This window comes from Puntigrus tetrazona, chromosome 12 (genome assembly GCF_018831695.1).
Source record: "Puntigrus tetrazona isolate hp1 chromosome 12, ASM1883169v1, whole genome shotgun sequence".
Classification (NCBI taxonomy): Eukaryota; Metazoa; Chordata; class Actinopteri; order Cypriniformes; family Cyprinidae; genus Puntigrus; species Puntigrus tetrazona.
In genome coordinates, this window is record NC_056710.1 from 19,623,251 (window position 1) to 19,645,522 (window position 22,272).

At 36.4% G+C, this 22,272-nt stretch overlaps 1 protein-coding gene across 2 annotated transcripts in view; it reads right to left on the minus strand.

Annotated features, from left to right (window-relative positions):
- Positions 1 to 1,128: 1,128 nt before the first annotated feature.
- The window catches only part of dock1 (dedicator of cytokinesis 1), a 214,595-nt gene continuing 193,451 nt past the window's right edge, over positions 1,129 to 22,272 (minus strand). For both annotated transcript variants that reach the window (XM_043253180.1, XM_043253179.1), the window contains exons 45-52: positions 21,077 to 21,253; positions 20,511 to 20,594; positions 12,948 to 13,085; positions 11,335 to 11,480; positions 8,559 to 8,757; positions 6,218 to 6,383; positions 3,541 to 3,692; positions 1,129 to 1,907 (exon numbers count right to left, since the gene is read on the minus strand). In XM_043253180.1, coding sequence (XP_043109115.1) covers positions 1,812 to 1,907; positions 3,541 to 3,692; positions 6,218 to 6,383; positions 8,559 to 8,757; positions 11,335 to 11,480; positions 12,948 to 13,085; positions 20,511 to 20,594; positions 21,077 to 21,253 — 1,158 coding nt within the window. In that variant the 3' untranslated portion in view covers positions 1,129 to 1,811. The remainder of the gene's footprint in view (positions 1,908 to 3,540; positions 3,693 to 6,217; positions 6,384 to 8,558; positions 8,758 to 11,334; positions 11,481 to 12,947; positions 13,086 to 20,510; positions 20,595 to 21,076; positions 21,254 to 22,272) is intronic.

The following is a 22,272-nucleotide window of genomic DNA, read 5'->3' on the forward strand; positions in this document are numbered from 1 at the left end:
GGCCGACCGAGACGCAGGCGAGTGCGTTCCTTCAGCATTCCGATGGACGCTTTGCAGTGAATGGGTGCCGTCAGAACGAGAGCCGCACTAATCCACACCAATCCAGTCCGTCTTAGGAGAAGGAAAGCCAAAACAAACTTATTCAAATGCTTAAATGTTTCGTTTTTGGCCAAAATATGAGTCTGTAATCATGACGATAGTAGCCATTTTATTTCAAAAACTATTAAAAATGTTAACAATTACATAGTTATATTACATTATTATAATACTGATGTCTTCTTACATCAAAATCCACCAACATACTCATTTAGATGTGTTCTGGATTTATTTTCACTTTGCTTGATCAGATTTATCACCAGAATCGGACTAAATGATTACAATGGAAAAAAAACAAAACAAAAAACGATATTTCCCATATTTTAGCCGGAAGCAGCGGTTTGGAGTTAAAACATGTTTAAGGCTTTAAACACGCGGCCTTTGACTTTACAAGACATTAATCGATAGACAAGAGCGCTGAGGATCGCTGTGATGTTTTATCAGCTGTTTGACGGCACCCATTCACAGCAGAGCAAAAAAAAACATTTATCGCAGAATCGAAAATGCCCGGTATGACTTGACATGATCGATTCACGTAACAAACACCCATTTGAGTATTCTGCATGTTTAAAAACCAATTCCTTTATAAAACAACATCAAAAATGACAATAAATCAGTTCACTGAGACTAGAGCAGCAACTGTGGCTGGATGTGCTGCAAAAGTGACCTTGAACATACAACGTGGAAGCAGCTGCATTGATTATGCATGTATGAATCGATGCTTTATTTTCAAAACCTTCTTGGGTAAAGTGAAAGCTGGCAGTCTTTATGATGCAAACATGTCCGCCGGTTTTCATAATCGGGCGTCATTGAGATGCAGAGCTCCACGTCGTACTAAAAAGCTGAATGGAAAAGTAGCTTTTCAGTTTTCAAGGACAAGAACTTTGGAGTCGGTCTCGAGCAACGAGTTAATGAACTCACCTCAGGTTGAACTCGCCTCACTTCTCATCCTTGTTTTGCGGCGGTAGCATCACACAAACAGAGTCTGCTAAATGCCTACAATAAGCTGGATTAATCAGCACCAAACAAGAGGCACTTTACAAATACACCGAGTTTATTCAGAAGTCAGTAGTGGATTCGGAGCGGTCAATGCTTTTATGTGGTTTATATGCTTGATTGGTACAATGACTTTTAATTGCTTTCACTCCAATTGAGAACTAACAACACCACGAAATCAATAAAAGATACATGTAAGAATACCTTTACTGTCCCTCTTATTAGAAAACCGAGCCCTTTTTGGATATAAATGCCAATTTTTATAAACTGCGAATACAAAAAAAAAAAAAAAAGCATAAAATTTACTTTCAAGAAAACAATAAAATAAAGTCATATATACAAACCTCTGTACATAAATGTGTATATATTGAGGATAAAAATATCATGTAAAAATGAAGTAACTTTGATTATGCGACACCAAAGTGGTTTGAATTGGTCAACGATAATGTGCATTAAAAAAAAAAAGAGACCCTCATCTCAAGCGGAGCTTTAGTTAAACATGCACCATCTGCCAAAAACACCCAGAATTCCCTGACTCTGTATTTGCTGTCGTGCGGCGAGGCGTCTGAGCGCTGATCCGGCAGTGGACAATAACCAGCCGTTATGAGCGGGGCCGAGGTGAGGTATTCATCACGCCATACCGTCAGGGATACGTTGACGGGAAATCGTTGGAGGAGGGCCGACGCGGGTGTCTCCGCTTGACGACGCCGTCTGCCCGCTTATTGGACGATTCCCGAGTCGATGGAGGTCTGCTTGCGAGTGGTCTTCGGAGGGGGAGGAGGAGGGGTCTTGCTGGGTAACGGAGGAGGAAGGTGCTGGAAAAAACGAGAGAAAGAGAGAGATTGAGTTTTTAAAACACCTGAGTTAAGCATTAATTCTTCATTACTCGAGTCACTGGAGAGATCAAACGGTGCAGCTTGTCCAGACTAAACTCCACATTACATCACTTAAGTGCTTCCCTTCTGGTCCAAGTCAGGTCTCTTCATATGAATCATATATGAAAGCAACAGAAAACATATTTATAATAATATGTATTTTATATATTTTTTACATTAATGTTTGTTCCTTGTGATATACATTAGTGTCTAATTTCTACCATTAAGCAGTAATATAGAGAGTAAAAATAATTATATATTTATATATTTTTTAATTATTGATAGTGATTGAATAGTAGACCTAAAAAGTAAAAACATTTTTGTAAAAACCAAAAAATTTTGAGTTTGTGGCATATAAAAAATCATTTCATTAATTAAAAGTAAAAACATATAGTGTTATAAAAGATTTATATTTCATTCCATGTATTTTTATTACATGGTTTCTCAAAAATTTCTGAACAATTGACTCTTTTGCATTTAATCAGCGTTTTAAAATGATTGCTGAAGAAATTTTGATTTGATCCCTTGCATCAAAGGAATACACGGCATTTTAAAGTTCGAAATTGAACTAATATTTCACAATATTCCAGGTTTTTACTGTATTTTCGATCAAATAAACGCAGCCTTGTTGAGCATCAGAGGCTCCCTTTCGAAGGCACTGAAAATATTACCCACCCCAAGTCTTTGAACATTAAGTGTACCATACAAGAATATTTTACAGCCACACAGCAAAAAACTTCAAACTGTTTTAACCTTTAACCCTATAATAATGACGCAACTTCCAGCAGTTCAGGTTACGGGTTAATTAAAAAGTGTCTGGGATTTTAAAATCCTGCAGAGAAAAAGAGACTCAGGGAAGAGCGTCTGTTCAGAGGCACCTTCATCTGCTCCGGTCAAGCTGTGTTTGACCGTCACACACACACATCCTGACCGCTTCACACGGTCACACACTGCGATGGGAAGAGCCCAAGCTGACGATCACTGCAGCCCAAACCACCTGAACATAACACCGCGCTGACCACCCGACACCAGGAACACATTTCTGCACGGGTTTTTAACCACTAATGAGCGAAAATAATGCAGATCAAGCAGTGACCCTGGACCACTCGATCATTCTTAAGTCGCTGGGGTATAATTGCAGCAATAGCCAAAAATACATTGTGTGGGTCAAAACATCAGGATATTAATAAAGATTATGTTCCATGAAGATATTTAGTCAATTTCCCACTGCAAATAAATATAGAACGAAGGCATTGCTAAGAATATAACTTCCTCCTTTGGTGATTTTTTTTGCACCCTCAGATTTCAATTAGTTGTAACTATTGTCCTCTATCAGGGTTCCTCGAATCTTACCCTGAAGGTCCAATGCTCTGGAGAGTTTAGCTCCAACCCTGATGAAGCTCACCTACCTGTGATGATCCTGAAGACACCGATTAGCATGCTCACGTGTGTTTGATTGGGGTCAAAGCTAAACTCTGCAGGAAAATGGATCTCGAGGTCCACATTTGAGGCCACACAACAACGGTAATCTCAATTTACCAGACACTTATGACTAGTTTTGAGTTTGATTTACCCGCTGGTGGGGCAGAGGAGGAGGGGGCGTGGTGGGACTGGCCAGGTCCGAGTTGTCCATCAGGTTTCCATAGTCGCCCATGCTGCTCTTGACAGGAAGCGGAGGCGGAGTCTCGCCCTTATCTCCATAACCCGTCCCATTCAGCTCCAGATCTGCAAGGAAACGAAACAGATCAACGTGACATTTCCACCTGCGCCTAACTCCTCCTCAAACCGCTCCGCTCAACCTAAACGAGTTGTTTTAGGGGGACTGATCAGTGATTCCAGCACAGATGACGACACGCGCTGCAAACTCAGAATTCAGACAGCGTTCTGAACCCACGGGAGAGCAAACGCCTCGCACTAGAGTCTGAATCCATTACACGTTTTCACAAGCGGCGAGTGGGAGACCAGATCAGACACGCTTTCATCTGAGTTATTTAACACCTCTGCAGCCTCCCGGAGTCCTGCGTTTCACATCACAGCGTTACGTTTGTGTGTCATCACATTACAGCGTGAGACGGGGCTCAAGACGTCAGCAGACGCCTCATACGTCGAGGATGTGGTTTAAGGCAGGAGAACGTTCGGTTGCATTTAAATTCACAGACCGTTACGCCACAGATAAAAACGGAGCACCCAAAACGTATCGTCATAAATACAATATCATCAAAACAAACGCATTCGGCTTAGATAAAAGGCGAGATGGAGTACGATTCTAGAAAAGATTCTTTAAACTGGGATGAATAAATCCTTGAGAAGTTTGTCCTGCTAAAACCCGATGTCTTATAACGCTAAAAAGTGAGCAGACCATACGTGCATGTTTTATAGATGATGCGGGAGAAGGAAGTTACCGCAGAAACTGGTTCTTTTCGATGTGAAATGAATAATAAAGATATTTATAGAAAAAAAAAAATGTTAAGAGCTCATACAGTATGCTTTTTTACACCTCAAATAAAGCCTTAAACTAATATCTAAATATCTAATATACAAATGGCCCTACTGTACAATATTTCACCGTTTTCCCTTTAATCAATTTAATTGGTGAGCTTAAGAATCTTCTTTCAAATACACATAAAAAAAAACACATTTTCGACCCCAAACTTTGAAATGATAATATACATCAAGGACTTGGGTAATTATCAACTACTCTATTTGTTCCAACAGCTAAAATATGATGAATGATGTTGATAAAACCCCACCGGAGGATAATGTGCGATGCCAAAATGAGTTCTGCTACGTTTCAGCACATCAAAGAGTTTTCTTTTATTTTTTATTATTTAAAGTATGGAGACTGCTGTAGGCACGCAGGTGTTCAGATGTGTGATTAGATATCTTCATGCTGAATTTCTCATATTTACGGTGGCCTTTTAGCTTCATTCATTCAATTGATGCCAGAACGTCAGCTTTGGATGGTTGTATACTAAAAGAAGTCGTGGTATAGAGCTAAGAGACGTTTTGAGGCATGACACGAAGCAGAGCGGTTATAAATTCACTATAAACCATGGCTTCACAGCTCTTATTATTAAACGGTTATTTCATATACATAAAGTTTCACGAAATAAAACAAAGTGCAATGATATTAATCAAAACAGTACTCTTTGGCCAAACTACGTAGTGCCTCAGAAACGGCTTCGTTTACACAAAGTGAACAAAGGTGTAGGTTTGTAGAGTAATTAACAACAGCTTCAAACGCGGCTCAACCAATCAGAATCAAGAAACGTTTTACAAGCAATAAGGTACTGTATCGTGAATACATCACAACAACGCAATACCAAATATTAAAAATATATGTATTGAAATGTATTTCAAAGGTACAAAACAGCTTTCAGTACTTATAAATATGTGGGTATATTAACATTATCTTGCTTAATGAAATTACGGTATTTAACTGTAAAATGTCACTATTTTTTTACTGTTCAATTCCGGCAATCACGGCCGTTTTTTACCGTAAATTTGAAGTATTTTTTTATTTAACAGTGTTTATTAACATTTAATTTTGCCGAAATACATAATACATTACACCGTTTTAACGCTGTATTATTGTTTATGTTGCTAGCGGTGGTTGCTAAGGGTGTTGCTCAGTGATGCACAGAAATGTTGGGTAAAGCTGCATCCTGAATAAAGCACAGCTGCCGACCAATCAGAATCCAGGAAAGGAACTAACCATTTTATAATAGCTTTTTTGTAAAATTATGTTGCTATTATTAAAACCTGGAGGGCAAAACATTCATAGAACTGCAGAAAAAGCCTGACAATTTTCCATCGGTTTCAAAAAGGCAAATATTTAGAACGGTTTTGGAAATTTTAAATCTATATCAAGCTCCCGCTGCAATATTTCAAACATTAAACGGCGCAAACAAAACATTGTAAAAACACTTCAAGTGCATTAATATATTTGAAACAATAATTCTGGCTTCATCTGCTTGACTGCTCATCAATGAGGTGCTTGGGTTTTGTTACATTACTTATTATTATCCTTAAAAATAACTAGTGGTCGGTGGAGCTGTGTTTTGCCTGCCAGGGGGATTTCCTATAACGTTAACTATCAATAAAATGTATGTTACTATTATAAAGCTTTCTCCTGCAGGTGGGAGGGGCCTCCTGATCTTAGTCTGCTGTAGTAAAACTCTCCCAATTTCATCATGTTTTGAAATCAAACTGGAGGGGAATCTGTCAGATCAGAGTGAAGTATGACATACTGGATCCAGACAGTAAGCTGAAGTGCAGTTTGGCCCGGGGGGTGATGGGAGGTGGGACGCTGGGTGCGGACGGGTTGGCGGGGGCTCCCGGGGACACCGACAGTCTTTTCTCACCCAGCAAGTTGATCACCTGACTCTTCGGCCTCTGGGGTCTCAGCGGGCTGATCTGGAGAGAGGAAAACAGGACAGATAAACACGCTTTCTGGGAAGCGCTATTGAAAGGTTTACATGAATGGAGACTAAATAGGTCGACCGCACAAAATGTGGCCGTGGAAATGGATATTGAAACGGATGGATACAATGATAATGGGGGGGGGGAAACAAGTAAAAGAGTAAAGAGCAGCCACGCAAACATTATGCATCAATATACATGAGCATACAGGTTTATCGAATGCATAATTCAGCAGGCGCATGAATTATTCCAGCTGTAAATGACCATCATTAATATACGATCAGTAGAAAGCGGCCGGATAAGTCTGGAACTTGCTGACGCTTTTTAACCTGCTTGTTTTTAACACAACATCGACAAATGGACATAATGCCAAATGCCAATGTGAGCAGGTGAGTTATGAATCACAGTTTTTGCATTGTGATTTTGCATTTAAAATTGGTGTTTTAATTTTAGATTTTGAGTGAAGTAACATTTATGCTGCTGTGATAAATGCTGAAAATGTGCATTAAATGCATCATAATTATTATTTTTTTACTTTTATTAACGCTTCTGCAGTTTGAAACGCCACCCATAATCATCGATTAAAATATAACAAATATTTTTAAAATGTATATTTTTAGAAGGGCAATATTTTTCGCATCGGAAAAAAAATTACAAATAAAACATTACAAAGGAAATGGTAAAAAAAATATTTAAATATTAAAATAAATATATAGTGTAAATAAAAATGAAATGCATAAAATTTTATAATGTAACATTAAGATAAAATATACATTTCTATTTAGTTTTCTTGTTAAACAAGTTATATTGTCAATGGGAAAATAATATTTTCATTTTGAATAGAAAAATAAAAGAAATACAAATATACCACACACACACACAATTATATTCTTTGTCCTTCATCAGACAAGGACATAAAATAAAGATGGTTAAAGATGTAAAGAAAAGAAAGAGGCAGACGGTCTTGTTATCAACATGACAGATTAATGGAGCAGTAAATCAGATTTTCAGCTCTTGCTTTATCGGCTGACTGAGTTGCAGAGGTCAGCGGCCTATTCAAGGGTCAAGGTCATTATGATGATTTATAAAAAACAAACCACGCAGACGGTCCAGGGCCGAGTAATTATCTGCGCTAGCTCTTTATTCAGAAATGCGAGGTTACGTGCTTCCGTCACGATGCCACATTAGCTGGTGAAGTCAGAGAGGCTCTGAGCGGGTCAATTTATTCTTATTACGCGCCGTTTGTTCTAGAGCTGCTCGAGCACATTTGGCATTCATATTCAAAGAGCTTGAAGAGACTTGCAAGTGCAGATTCAGATGCGTGCCTCATTTTCACACACGGTCTCAAAAACAGAAACATAAAGATGAAAAGGACTGCTCTAGGAACCATTCATTAAAATGGAAGTCTTTCGGTTAACACTGCATGCAAATAATGGGATTATTACAAACCTGTCAAGAACATGGACCAAATTTCAACCAATCGACGCAATTTTATTATTGTTATTTATTATTTGCTATTATTATTATTATAGTATTTATTAATATTTTAATACGTTTTTGTTTTTCAATTTTCACTTTCATTTGAGTAAATGAAGAAAACTGATTTTTTTTTTTAATTAATAAATAAATACATTTATTGTGTGTTAGATAGTATCTATTGCTGCTTTTTTTTACCTAATCAAAAATAACCCAACCTCTGTATGACTGAGATTAACTGGAACGCACAATGAAAAAAAAAAAATAATTAAAAAAATGATTGTTAAAAACTGAGTTAATTTTTGCAAATGACCTCTCAAATACTTTTATACAATTCTCTGCTTTTTAAATTATATTTATTTTAATTTTTAATTTTATTTACGAAAAACTTATATATTTTTTGTAGTTAAAGCATTGCACAGGGGAAACATATATTCACAGATTTTTTAAAAATAATATTTTTATGAAAAAACTACAGTAACGAAAGTAATGAGAATACTCTAAACCAAAAGCAAAACACTCAACTGCATCAAAATAAAATCAGTCTAACATTTGTTTTTATGCAGCTGCAAAAGCAACCTATTTCGTCTTTGTTTTCCATTTCCTCTAGTGATCGTGGGCTTGGAGAAGTTTACTTTGAGTGACTCTCCTCGACCTGAAGTCCAGAGCAAGTCTTTATTCACAGATACTCACCGTCTCTGACAGAATGACCGCCTCGCTGGGCTGCAGCGGGATATCAGCCGTCTTCAGCTCCTTATCAAACAGCTCCTGGTGTTTGCTGTTCCTCTTCTCTTTCTTTTTCTCCTTCCTGTCTTTCTCAGGTTCGTCTCGATCTAGTTTATCCTGAGACTTACAGTGCAGCTTCTTTGGCAAGAGAGGCTCCAAGGCGAATCTATCAGATGAAAGAGAGAAAAGGAATCCAATGAGGAGAGGAAGACGGAGATAATCGAGCGGCGGCTGTGTTTTATTGGATAAGACTACTGGGCTGTTTAATATCGCAGAGAAGCTTCTTATGAAGTTTTGAGCAAATATTAGCATTCATTTGACATTTAACTCCAACTGTAAACTCTAAAAGCGCATCTCTAGCGTTCAGTCTGAAGTGTCATGGCAACCAACTGTATTAGCTAATTGAAAATGACACTCTTGTAACGTCATCTCAGAGATCAGGGCTCAGCTGTGGGATTTTTTTCTTTGTCAGCAGAGCTGCATTTTTACAGGCCTCACCAAAAAAAAAAAAAAAAAAAAAAAAAGTTTGTATAAAAATATATAAGAAATAAAATACATTAAAATTAAAAAGAAATAAGCTGAAAATAATAATGTTGGAATAAAAAAAAAATAAATATATATATATATATATATATATATATATATATATATATATATATATATATATATATATATATATATATATATACACACACATTTTTTTTTTTTTTTTAAGTTCTTTGCATTGTGTCTTTGTCTGAAATATACATTTATACATTTTAAATAACATATATATATTTTTTATTTTCATTAAAGACGCGGTTATCAGTAATTAAAATAAGGACATAAATAAAGGACATAAAAATAAATTAATAATAAAAAAAAGTGTCAAATATTTAAAACATTTAGATATATTCCCCACTAAATGTGTTACGATATTAACGTTCTTAATTTGCAGAACAAAATCCAGCAGTAATACAACCCTATGACTGTTCACGATTTAACCCAGTCTAACCAATGCATCAAAGTACATAAATCACTTCCATATTTTTGAGAAAACATTACACCATCAAGCTAACGATACAAAAATAACATTTAAAAATCAACCCAATCTTTAATTGCAGACTTTAATAATTCTTCAAGCAAAGCACAAAAGCACATGATTGATGAACGTTTAGACGCAGCGGCACCGACTCGAAACGCTCTCACGCCGTAAATGAAAGCCACCGTCCGTGAACCCAGACAGCTGTGTCATCACTATTGGATTTCAGGTCCGGAGCTCAGAACAAACTAGTTTGTTAAAAACGCAGCGATGCCGGATAGAAACCGTACATCATCCATGCAAACGCCACAATCTCTGCATTAAACTGCTGACCTGGCCGATGACGAGACTCCTGTACAGCGGTAAGCGACGGAAGAAGCCGAGGAGAATCTCGGGCTCTCATAATCAGAACGTCGGGCTCAAGCGAATCAAAGCGCTTTAATGAGATGGATTAACTAATCAAATGAAAGCTCTTGTGAAGCGCTGCCCTTCACAATTAAACAGCGGCGGAGGGCATCGCTGATAGAATCGCTCTCTTCAAACACGCACTAATTAATCCTTAAGGCTGGCGTCCGTGTGTGTCCAGAGATCTTACACACAAAACACATCTGTGAAAGGAGATGATGTTCTCGGAGAACCGGCAGGTGATTCCATGCATTACGGCCCTAAGCGTGAATGAGACCGGACCGCCTGGTAGAAATGACAAAGGACAGTGTTCTGTGCTGGTCCTTCTGTGAGGAAATAAATGCAGCCTGTTTAATGCAGAGGTCTGGATGAGTGACTGATGCTCAGGTCTGCAGAGATTTAGCATTATTTAAATAATTACACACTTTACAATCTTGTTTGTTTCAAGCGTTTTGACACAGATTAGAAACTCCTAAAGGACTTCTACAGGTTGTAGCGTTCTATAGTATCAGTCCATTATATTTTAAGGTTTTGTTTTTTATTCATTTTTTTACGTTTTCCGTTTTAAAATTTTTGTTAAAGTTTTAGTAAAAATTCTATCATAAGTTAAGCATGTTCTTTGTTTTTATTTTAATAAAAAAATTGTAATTATTTTTAAATTTCAATTTAGTTGTTTTTGTATTTTATTTTATTTGTTTTTTGTAAATATATATACACATATACATATATATATATATATACACACATATACATATATATATACATATACACACATATATATATATATATATATATATACACACATATACATATATATATATATACATATACACATATACATATATATATACATATACACACATATATATATACATATATATACACATATATATATATATATATATATATATATATATATACACATATATATATATATATATATATATATATATATACACATATATATATATATATATATATATATATATACATATATACACACACACATCACTTATAGATCACTTGACCTCTCAAGAAATCATTTTAATATGCTAATTTGCTGCTCATTAAACATTCAGTGTTGAAAACAGTTGTGTAAGTGATTTTTCAGGAATGGTTGAATAGAATGACAAAAAAAACAGCATTTTATTTTATAAAAAGTGCCATTACTTTTGATCAATGTACTCATTCTAGAACAGTATAAACAGTATAACAGTGTGTGTGTGTCTGTGTGTGTGTGTGTGTCTGTGTGTGTGTGTGTCTCTGTGTCTGTGTCTGTGTGTGTGTGTGTGTGTGTGTGTGTGTGTGTGTGTGTACCCGTCTGATCCCGGTCTGGAGGGAGAGTTGTCTGATGATATGGAGGTCACAGACACGACAGACAGCGGTCTCTGAGACGATGGCATGGTGAAGGAGCGAACCATTGAACGCGGCCGACTGCCCCTGCGCTCGTCCAACACGAGAGGCTGAAACAACACCGGGACATTTCATCAGCTCTTTAACAAAAACAGTTTTACCCTTTAGCACAAAACCAAGTCACTGAGCTATATTTGTAGCAACAGCCAAAAACACACTGCATGGGTCAAAATGATAGATTTGAGATATTTTGCTAATGTCCTATCATAAATATATTAAAACCTAATTTCTAACTTTATTTGGATGACTTTAAATGCACTTTTCTCAATATTTAAATTTTTTTGCACCCAGGAACTCCAGATTTTCCAATATTGTCCACAACAAACTATACCTCAATGGAAAGCTTATTTATTATTAGAATGTTAATTATTATTAATATATTAATATATATATATATATATATATATATATATATATATATATATATATATATATATATATATATATATTTCAATTAATGAATTCTCTTTATTTTTCATTAACAACCCTCATATTCTTTCCAAACCTGCACAACAAATGAAGGTATGTCTGAGCTCTCTGACCCCCTTTTTCTTTCTTTCCCCAGCAGACAGCGAGTATGTTTGGATGTGCTTCCTCGTCTTCCTCCTGTCCTGCGCTGTCCTTGAAACAGATGCAGCACGGCTCACGTTCTCAGTCTTTCACACACTGTATAAAAAGCTTCAGAGCGCGATCAATAACCGCCAGCTACAGCAACTATCTCTCTCTCCCTTTCTCTACCTGTCTGCGGTACTCTTTTGTCCCCGTCTCTCATTCCCTTCTAAGGACTCCCAGCATCCTCCTGTCAGAGATCTCGGACCGGAGGAGAGGTGTGTTTGGGAACGTCTTTGTCACTCAGTGTATCTCCAAATACAGCTCCGTATTATATCCAAGCACGCTGGCTTTAAAAAAACTAATTTAATATATCCAACGGTAGAATTAATACAACTGCAAACCTTATTTTCGCTACACATTATTGTTTTATGCCAGCAGAATGTAAATATGCATTATATTTTGTAAAAGGGAAGAATTTGAGATGTTTAAAAATGTTCAGAAAATGACTCAATCATAATTAAAACTATGCTGTAACTTATTTTCTATTTCATACAATGCTTCAAAATCGTTTTAAAAGGTACTTCTACATGCATCTTATTGCAGAGGACAAACAGAAAGCATTCAGCCTAATAATACTTGGAGTTAGTGTCAGGATACCTTGGAAAATAAGCCAGACTTAGCATTTAAAACTGCCTTTGCACAATGCTTCATAATCATCTAACAGCTGCCATGACTTCATTCAGCACAAAGGTTCTGCAGCGCTCTTCACAACACGCATCCCAAAGCAGCTTATCTTTACAAAGCGGCAAAACAAAATGGGTAGTGAGGAAGAAACCAAGAAAGAGAAGCGAGACCCAACACAGACAGAAGATGCGGTGGTTCACGGTGAGGGACGCATGCGAGAACGTCCGCGAGCGCCGAGTGAATGATGGTGATTTGGAAAGTGTCTGTCTGTGGGGACTCACTAGCGTCCTGACGCCGTACTGCTTCTCCACCTTCTCTCTGAGCTGTCTGAAGCACGCCTCCAGCCGCTCGTGAAACGGGCGGAGAGCCTCCGTCACCTTCTCGCCGTGGATGCGGACGCCCTCGGCCAGGTTCGGGATCTGAGTAAGACCAACACCGTGGGTTAAACGACAATTCATTAAACTTAGGGGGGGAAAAAACCCATGCATTCACACTGAGAGGAATCGGTAAAATATATATATTGTTAAAATATATCACTTTAAAATGACTTTTTTCTCCAGCTCCGATTGCTGTTACAAAACAGTACAGAAAAATAAATGCTTGCATTGCTTCCGTTACGCATTTATTACATAAACACTTTTAAATTTAGTCAGTAGACTACAGTAAAATTACATCAAGGAAACATTACATCCAAAATGACCAAATGACGTTCATTTTCAGTTAATGATGATCTAATGTTAACAAATTAAATAAAATATGAACAAAAAAAAATTATCTACCTATGGCAATGTGTGTAAAGCATTTTTTGCATTATTAACATACAAATACAAGCATCTTTCCAAACCCAGTATTAAAAATATACTTTTATTTATAAAAATTAAAAAAAAAACTACACACTTTTCTTTGGTTTCAAAGCATTATATAAAAGCACATTATTATAATCTATATATAGTCTTTATTCTCTATATATGCATTTTTTGTCTATAAAGTAAAAAAAAAAATTATTCATATAAATAAAAAATGAAAATTTGTAAATTACAACAACTGTAATTTATTAAATTAGGTCTGCATTAGCATCGAATTAACCGAGATAAATAATACCGCAATGAAAATGAATCTAATAACTGAAAATGTCTTCCTCAGCTCCTCCGGACGGATTTACTCGAGCCTCTCGGCCTGAAATATCACTCCGAGGTTCAATTTTCTGTCTTCTACATAAAACCTCTGGCCTGACGCACACATAAAGCAGGCAAACAGCCTCTAAAGCGCCGGCGCTACAGTGAAAGACAGATCATATTACACAGGATTTAAAACAAACCTTTGTGCACAAGCGTTCATCGCACAAAGCACTGCCTTCTCTCTCCAATACGACTCCAGCTAAAGTCTGCTGCTAATCTGAACGTTCAGAACAAAGCACGGCACATCAGAAGGATACAGTAGAGCTGCACACACAGAATCTGAAGCGCTCAGCTAATTGCAAGGTCTCCAGACGTCATGAGAGTAAATCAAGAGCGCCATAAAGATGAGGTATTTCTCAACCAAATAAACTACAAGCACCGCTTTCAACTGATGCAATGCAGCGCAATGAGATGGAGAGGAGCTCTTCTGTTCACGTCAAAACGGTCATCCACCCCGAAAGTAAAGACATCGAGCTTCTCTTCAGAATTTTTCAACGACCGCTCAAAAAGAAGCAGCAAAAAAAATAATCCAAAAAAAAAAAAAACTTTTGTTTTATCTCCGAAAGAACAGAAGCGCTTTGTAACTATTTTCTACCTCGGTGCTTTTGTCCTGTTTTTCAGTAATGACACGAGTCTAGATTTCTGTCAAATTGATAAAGTGAAGTCCAATGACAAAAAAAAGTGTAATTAAAAGAAAACCCAAATATGTAAATATATCTTGATTTCTGAACAAACACTTGTTTAACTATTTCAAACATTTAAATGTTCTATTTCTTAAATATTTAAATATGTAAATTGCTTAACATTTAATAAATTGTTTAAATATCTCAATCTTAAATATTTATAGATTTTAAATGTATATATATATTTATATTATATAATATATATATATATATATATATATATATTTATTTTTTTTATTATATATATATATATATATATATATATATATATATATATATATATATGTTATTTATATTATTATTATTTAAAGTTTGAAATGCATGAATGCGTTTATTTTTTAATATTTAAAATGTTTTTTTCATATTCAGAATGTGTTTATTTTTCATGTTTAATAAGGCTCTACACATGTGATCACATGTTAACAAACAAGGATCATTTATTCTACATCTCCCTGATTAAACACACAGTGATCTTTCCAAGTGGAGCACCGAATCCTACATAATACAGAGGAGATGAGGAGTTTGTTCAACCGTCGTGAGAGGATTCCCGCTTTAATAAGGGTTGTTAGTACCGCGGGGAATTTCTGAAGGAGACAGAGATACAGACAGATAGAGCAGCGCCGCTCGTGTCTCCAGGGAAACCCAGACCTTTATAACATGATCAGAGTGAGGGAATTCTGGGTAGGCGGCAGAGTGGCAAAACTGCTCTAAAAGCAGGCTGCCAAATCACACAAACACAACACACACACACACACACACACACACACACACACACACACACACACACACACACACACACACACACACACCTCATCAGCCAGCTCTGACTGAAATAACATACGGACACGGAATGAAGAATTCAGCGCTCGAACGCAGAGAAAACCAACGCTTTCCTGACTATCCTGTTAGAAAGGGTAGAAGTAACGAGTATGATGAAGTTTCTAGTAATCCTGCTGATCAACTCAACACACCGTTCCTCCTGAAGTGGCTTCAGACAAACCTGGATAGATTAAAGCATCTAGCAAATACATAAACATACACAAATATAATCTTCTTCAAAATAATCATAAAACAAGATATTTTGAGAAATGTGAGAATGCTATAGAAGCCAATGGGCTTCGGTGTATTTAAGAATTATTGAGAAACTATTATAATTATATAATAATAATAATAATAATAATATTATTTTTAAAATGTATTTTAGAATTTTTGTATTTTATTTTAAACAAAGGTTCTTTATATATTTTGCTTTTATTTTCATTTTTAGTTACATGTTTAATTAATTTAGCTCTTAAAAGTTAATATTATAACACACACATAATATACATACACATACATAAAAAATATTATAAAAAATATATATATATATATATATATATATATATATATATATATATATATATATATATATATATATATATATATATATATATATATATATATATATATATATATTTTTTTTTTTACTAATATAGGTATTTTGAGTATTTTCTATTTTCTGCTGAAGAAAAAAAACATATAGCAAAATTCTAAGTCATTAATTAAGAAGAAACTGGTCGCAAAACTGCTTATGGTCATTATGTACTGTTATATAAAGGCCAAAAGATATTTCGAAATAATTCAAAGTTAAAAATTAAAAGTTCACGTACAAGTCTAAACTCTTGAGATCTGCCCTAAACCCACTCAAGTATTTCAGGCTCTGAAAGCGAGAGTGCCGTGATGTTTTTGACAATGCAAGCTGGCAGAGAGAGACACATGCCCCGTCACACAGTCAACACAGCGCTAGCAAACTCACCACATCCTCGCGCGAAACAGGCAGGCTAACATGAACGAAGCAGAGCAAACAAACAGCGCCTGGCTGAGAGAGCAGCACGTTCACAGAGATCGGCCGAGAGCCGTGATCTGACACCAAACAGAGAAAGGGGGGCGTCCTGCCCTTCCAGAGATAGCGGCCTCTTACACCTTCAGGACGGCGTGTATCGATCGCTTTCAGACCCTTTTGTGATTTTGCATAAACATTACAGTCATTAAATGTTCATCATCTGCCCGTAAAAATGCTATAACAACTGAACTTTTTAAATATTCTGCAACAACGCACGACTGAGAAAACTGTCTATAAGAAAGGCGTTTCACAATTGATTTGTCGTCGTCTTTGCGGAGAAAGGCGTCTTTAAAATACATCTGAGGTAAGACAAAGCCTGAGACGTATTTCATTCTGTGGCAGGATGACAGCTGCTGTAACTCATCTCATGCAAATGTCCTGACCTGACATGAATAAGTGAGAAAAAATAAAAAGCTCCAGTCAAAAACAAGATGATTGATACGTTCAACAAATGGCATCAAACGGTCTTTATCATGTCAGAAATACATTGGGGTTGTTGTACAAAACGGTCTCTCTTTAATGTGGGAATAACGACTTTTACTGTGCCGTCGCAAGCATTTTTCTAAACTGAATATCAAAAATGCTTTTAGTTTGTAAACCTGTTTTTGATGTTTGTATTACTTCAGTATCGCTGATATTTTATTTCGTTTATTTAGCTTCAATTTTTCGATTTTCCGTTCTTATTTACCATCTTAGCAATTTTTTCTTGCTCTATTTATTTATTTTTATTTCGGTTTTTATTATTTTAGCACGTCGAGATAAAATAAATTAAAATGAAAAATGTTGCAACGTGCTGAAATAAATCCCAGTTAATGCTCATTTTATTTCAAGTAACAGAAATGTTTTTCATTTTAGTCAACTATAACGGACTTAAACACGCCGAACGCACACATTTTTCTTTGTTAGATGCAGAAAACAGAAATGCTTCTACTTGGAAAAATCTTGAAATCTTTTTTGTTATAAAATATTTTAAAAAAGCTAGCAGTCAATTATGTATTTGTTGTGCATAAACACATACGTGACCCTGAAGCACAAAAGTCTTAAGGCACTGGTATATATTTGTAACAATAACCAAATAATAACCAATTTTACCCATTGTATGGATAAAAATATTGATTTAGTTTTTATGCCAAAAAATTTTTGCTCAGTGATATACATTGATCAATTTTCATTTCATTTCAGATTTTCAAGTTTCTCGGCCAAACACTGTCCTATAAGTCAAGGGTCAAGTCTGCTTTATTGTTAATTCTACCACTCGTACAGTACATACATACGGAGAATTGAAATTGCGTTTCTCTCGGACCCTAGGTGTACAGTAAAAGTAAAATATAACAAAACATAAATCAATGGACAGCTTATTTATTCAGCTTTCAGTTGATGTATAAACCTCAATTTCGAAAAACTAACACTTATTGCTGGTTTTGCGGTCCAAGGTCGCATATACGCATTTAATAATAAGTATATATATATACACTATAAGCAATAGAGTAATTCAATAAAACACAAAATTGCATCCCAAGCATCAAAAATGCATGACAAATAAACTAAAATGAACAGTGAATAATGGTGCATTTATAAATAACACAGTTTGAGTGACCCATTTGTAATTTGTAGATGACAACTAATCAAAAAAAGCTAAACTTGTCGCCGCGAACCTCCTCACATGACTGACATACGGGAAGCTACAGAATCATGTTTATCCAGCAAACGCTCACGCGTCGAGTTTTCAGGAGAGAGTCTGACAGGTTTGTTTTCCATCCCTTCTACAAACTATAAAGCGTTACATCTGTTCTGCTCATCATCATCTCTCTTTTCATCTGCCTGAAAACACACGGACACGCCAGCCTCTCTCCGTCGTTACATTTCTGTCCACGTCCCTGAAGAGAACGAGTCCTTCAATAACCATTACGCAACAGAAGCGTTTATGTGCCGAGAGTAACTATATACGACGCGCGGCTGGATCGGACAAACAGGCCGAACGCTCGGACAGCTGGTCAGGCTGATGACTATTCATCACGTCAAAGTCAAACAGGACACGTTTTAACCAATGCCTTTCCATGTGATTACTAGACTTTTCCAGCCCTCATGCGTAAGGCCAAAACATCTCTTAATACGACGCGATATAAAGAGAAGAAAAAAGAAAATAGTTTCTGCAGATTCAATTTTTTAGAAATTTAAAAAATGTGCATTGGGTGTGTGTGAATTGAATTGAATCTTATTGACTGGGCTCACGAATAATGGCATTAAAAATTCTGCGAATAATGGCATTAAAAAATAAACTAAAATAAAAATGAAAAATAAAAAAAAAGCATTTACCACCTAGGGGGTAAGGACATGTTCATGCAGAATGTATATTTGCATTATAGCTGTCAAATGCTTAATCAAGATTAGTTGCTATTAACCTAATTGAGATTAATCTCAATGCATATTAATCTCGTTTTTGTTTATATTTGCATATTAATATAATGTATATATAAATGTATGTGTTATTTCTCTCTCTCTCTCTCTCTCTCTCTCTCTCTATATATATATATATATATATATATATATATATATATATATATATATACATTGTGTATTAATATTTACACTACAAAAACATATTACAGACAAAAAACACATTATTTTGCAGGTGACTAATTGCACTGAATCATTTGATTGTACTAATTTAAATATAGAACACAATGTATGTTTTTTTTTTTTTAAAGCGCAGCACTGAACGAGAAGGTCATAGCCTAACGTTAATGACGCGAGATGCGAGTGCAGTGGTCATACATATTCATCTAGCGCGTTTACACAGAAAAACCTGCAGAAAAGTAGCATGCTGGAAAGGAAAAACGTTTGTTCTGTGTGAACGACCCCACCTGCACTGTTCGGGTCAAAAATAACCCGCCTGCGAAATCACTGCTTGTTAATCTTTAACTCTAATTTTATCATCAACTTCAATTTGCCCCGACTTTGTATTTCTTTTGAAAACAGCTGTTAGTGGGCCTCATGGATCTCAGTTGTGGGCTAATAAATGGCAAAATTATCCACAAATAATGCTATTTTCTTTCAAAAACTGAGGCGCATGAGCTCAGATCAAGGAGGCCTACATCTAATCACTTTCAGAAAGAAATACAAGACCTTTACCGACTGAAGAAAAACAAGTCGACGAAAAGATAAAATCCACGATTATGTGATAGCGCGGTATATTGAGAGATTTACCAGTCTTTTTTTTTTTTACCCGGAATGCCTAGTTAAATAAAGGATTTATAAGACAGTACAAGATAAAAAAACACATCCAAAAGAGCCGTCAGCGAGAGACGTGTTATTGTGTGATACAGCAGATGTTCTACTCCCAAAGATAAAAACTTATTTGTCATTGGCATTGGATACATTTCCCACTAAACAGCTATAAATTAAGCTTCATCAGTGCTAAGATCTTCTTTAGCAGATCTCTATCTCACACACACACACACACACCATCTCACAGGAAAGACAGCAGGAGGATTCGATGCGTTGCTCTGCCCTGTAACCATCATCAGTGTTTTGACTGAGTACAGAGAGATAAAAGCCTTTAGATTCGACGATAAAGTCGGTTCGCAGCACCAAACACGTGCTGCTTCAACCAACATGTGGATGTTCGTCAGTGAATCCCCGGGAGACCTTCCTTTAAATAAAACCTCACGCTGGATATTTATACTGCGTGACAGATGCTTTAAGATCTTCTGAAGAGCTGTGATCTCACATCGTGCATGCTGCTTATGAAAACTTATGAGAGGAGTTATATACGGAGTTTTACTTTTTGAATCAATTCTTTGAGAAAGGACAGCTTGAATCGATTTACAAAAACGCATCACGTTTACCAAAGATAACAGCACGCTGCTGCTTAACTTGAAATCAAACATGACTTTAAAACACTGAAGCTCAATGCTCTCATGCTTATGGGAAGAGAGAGGAAGCTGTTGGAAAACACAACTGTCAAATAATAATAATAACAAACAAAACATTCATTAAAAAAAAATGTATGCTGTATCAACAGCTAACGCTTCATGAATATTCTATATATAACCAAGTGCTGCTGTTTAGACATGCATTAATTATACGGTATATCATTACCTGCCAGGCAATCAGATCCTTTAGTTTTTCAATCTTCTCCTGGTCATTCTGATGTTCCTGGATGTACTTCTCAGTAAAAAATGCCTATGGATTACAAAAAAAACTATTTTAAGTTAAGGAACACCTCAAAATACACACCGCCTTTCAAAAGAAAAGAAACCAGCAAAGACGCATTAAATTGATTAAAGTTTGAGGCCTTCATGGGTTATAATGAAATGTTTCGACTACAATACGGAGCAGCATGACTATTTCCAACACTCACGGCAATAACAAATGTTTTTGAGCAGCAAATAACTACATTAGAATGATTTATGACGAATCACGTGACAATGAAGACTGGAGTAATGATGCTGAAAACTCCATTGCAAAATATATCAACACAGAGAGGGCTATTTTGAGTTATTTCCCAATTTTTCTGTATTTTTTTTTTTATCGCCTAAAGGCGTCCTCTACGAGATGACTTGCATGATATAAAATGGTTAAAATGATTTACACATTCATCTTCTGTTGGTTTGATCTTTTTATTGCGACACAATAGGCAAATAATTAGCAGAATAATCTCATACCTTCTCATAATTAGCGAAGCCACCCATGACAGCCGGGTCCACGATGCCGTTGAGGAGCATGGAGAGGGGGTTGATGGGAAGGCTGGAGTCGTTTAAGTGGCGCTGGACCATGTTGCTGATTTTCTCGTTGGTCAGTTGCATCGTCTCCATGGCGTTTTCCAGCGGACTTATTTCCTCCTGCAGAAAGCAGAAAAAACATTTACGCGTCAATAAATAATTTCTGAAGAAAATAAACAAGAAATATTTGTGAGGCAAAGCGTCAAAGGATGACTCTTACCAGCAGTCAAGCAACGTTACAAGCTCCACTAATGAGCGACAAAACAACAAGAACAGCTTTTCGAGTCAAATTATGTGCCACCGAACCGTTTACCGACGAGCTAGCGAACGGGTTAATGCGTTCTTTCCAAATATCTGCCTCCCATAATGCACCTGTGACAGGATCTGAAATCAATGTGAGAGACAGACGCTCTGATGCGTCTATCTCGGGAAACTCGTGCCAGGGAGGCTAATGAGAGCGAAAGCACACGTGAAGCGTCAGAGCAAACAATCGTGGCGACACGGTGAGAAGGAGAGCTAAAAAGAGACGTGCAAATTAGAACAGATAAACACCAGGGCATGCAGTCTGGGCATCACATGACGCTGGAGCTGCTGCACAGTTAAATATGCGTGCCAGCACACGTAACCCACGATTCCCTCAGCGCAGGACGGATTTAGGACGCCACGATCGGAACAGCATGATGGAAAGAGAGAGTTAGACAGACCAGGTTTGCAGTGAGAGCGAGACAGGCCCGTTTTCATTTGGGGTTTTAAAAGACACTTAATATTCAGTAATATTATTGATTTGTCTGCACTGCCGCTATAGGATGAGAACACTTGAAATAATCACATTTGTCTTCTGCAGAGCTGCTTTATAGTTAAATTGAACTCTTGGGGTCAACCATGTATCTTCTTTTTACTGTCCGGGAGTTTTTAGACTTTCTGAAGGTAATGACTCAAGTAGTTGGACCAATAGCTTGCAGGCATTGTACATGAGGAGGTGGGATGTTCCTGACAGCTAGTATTTTCTAACTTAACAATAAAAAGTATTAGGTCACACGCTATTTTGACAGTCCACTTTAGACATTCTACTAACTATAAGTCAGTCTGTAAGTACTTGTCCACCTACATGTCTACTAACTCTCGGAGTAGACGGTTAG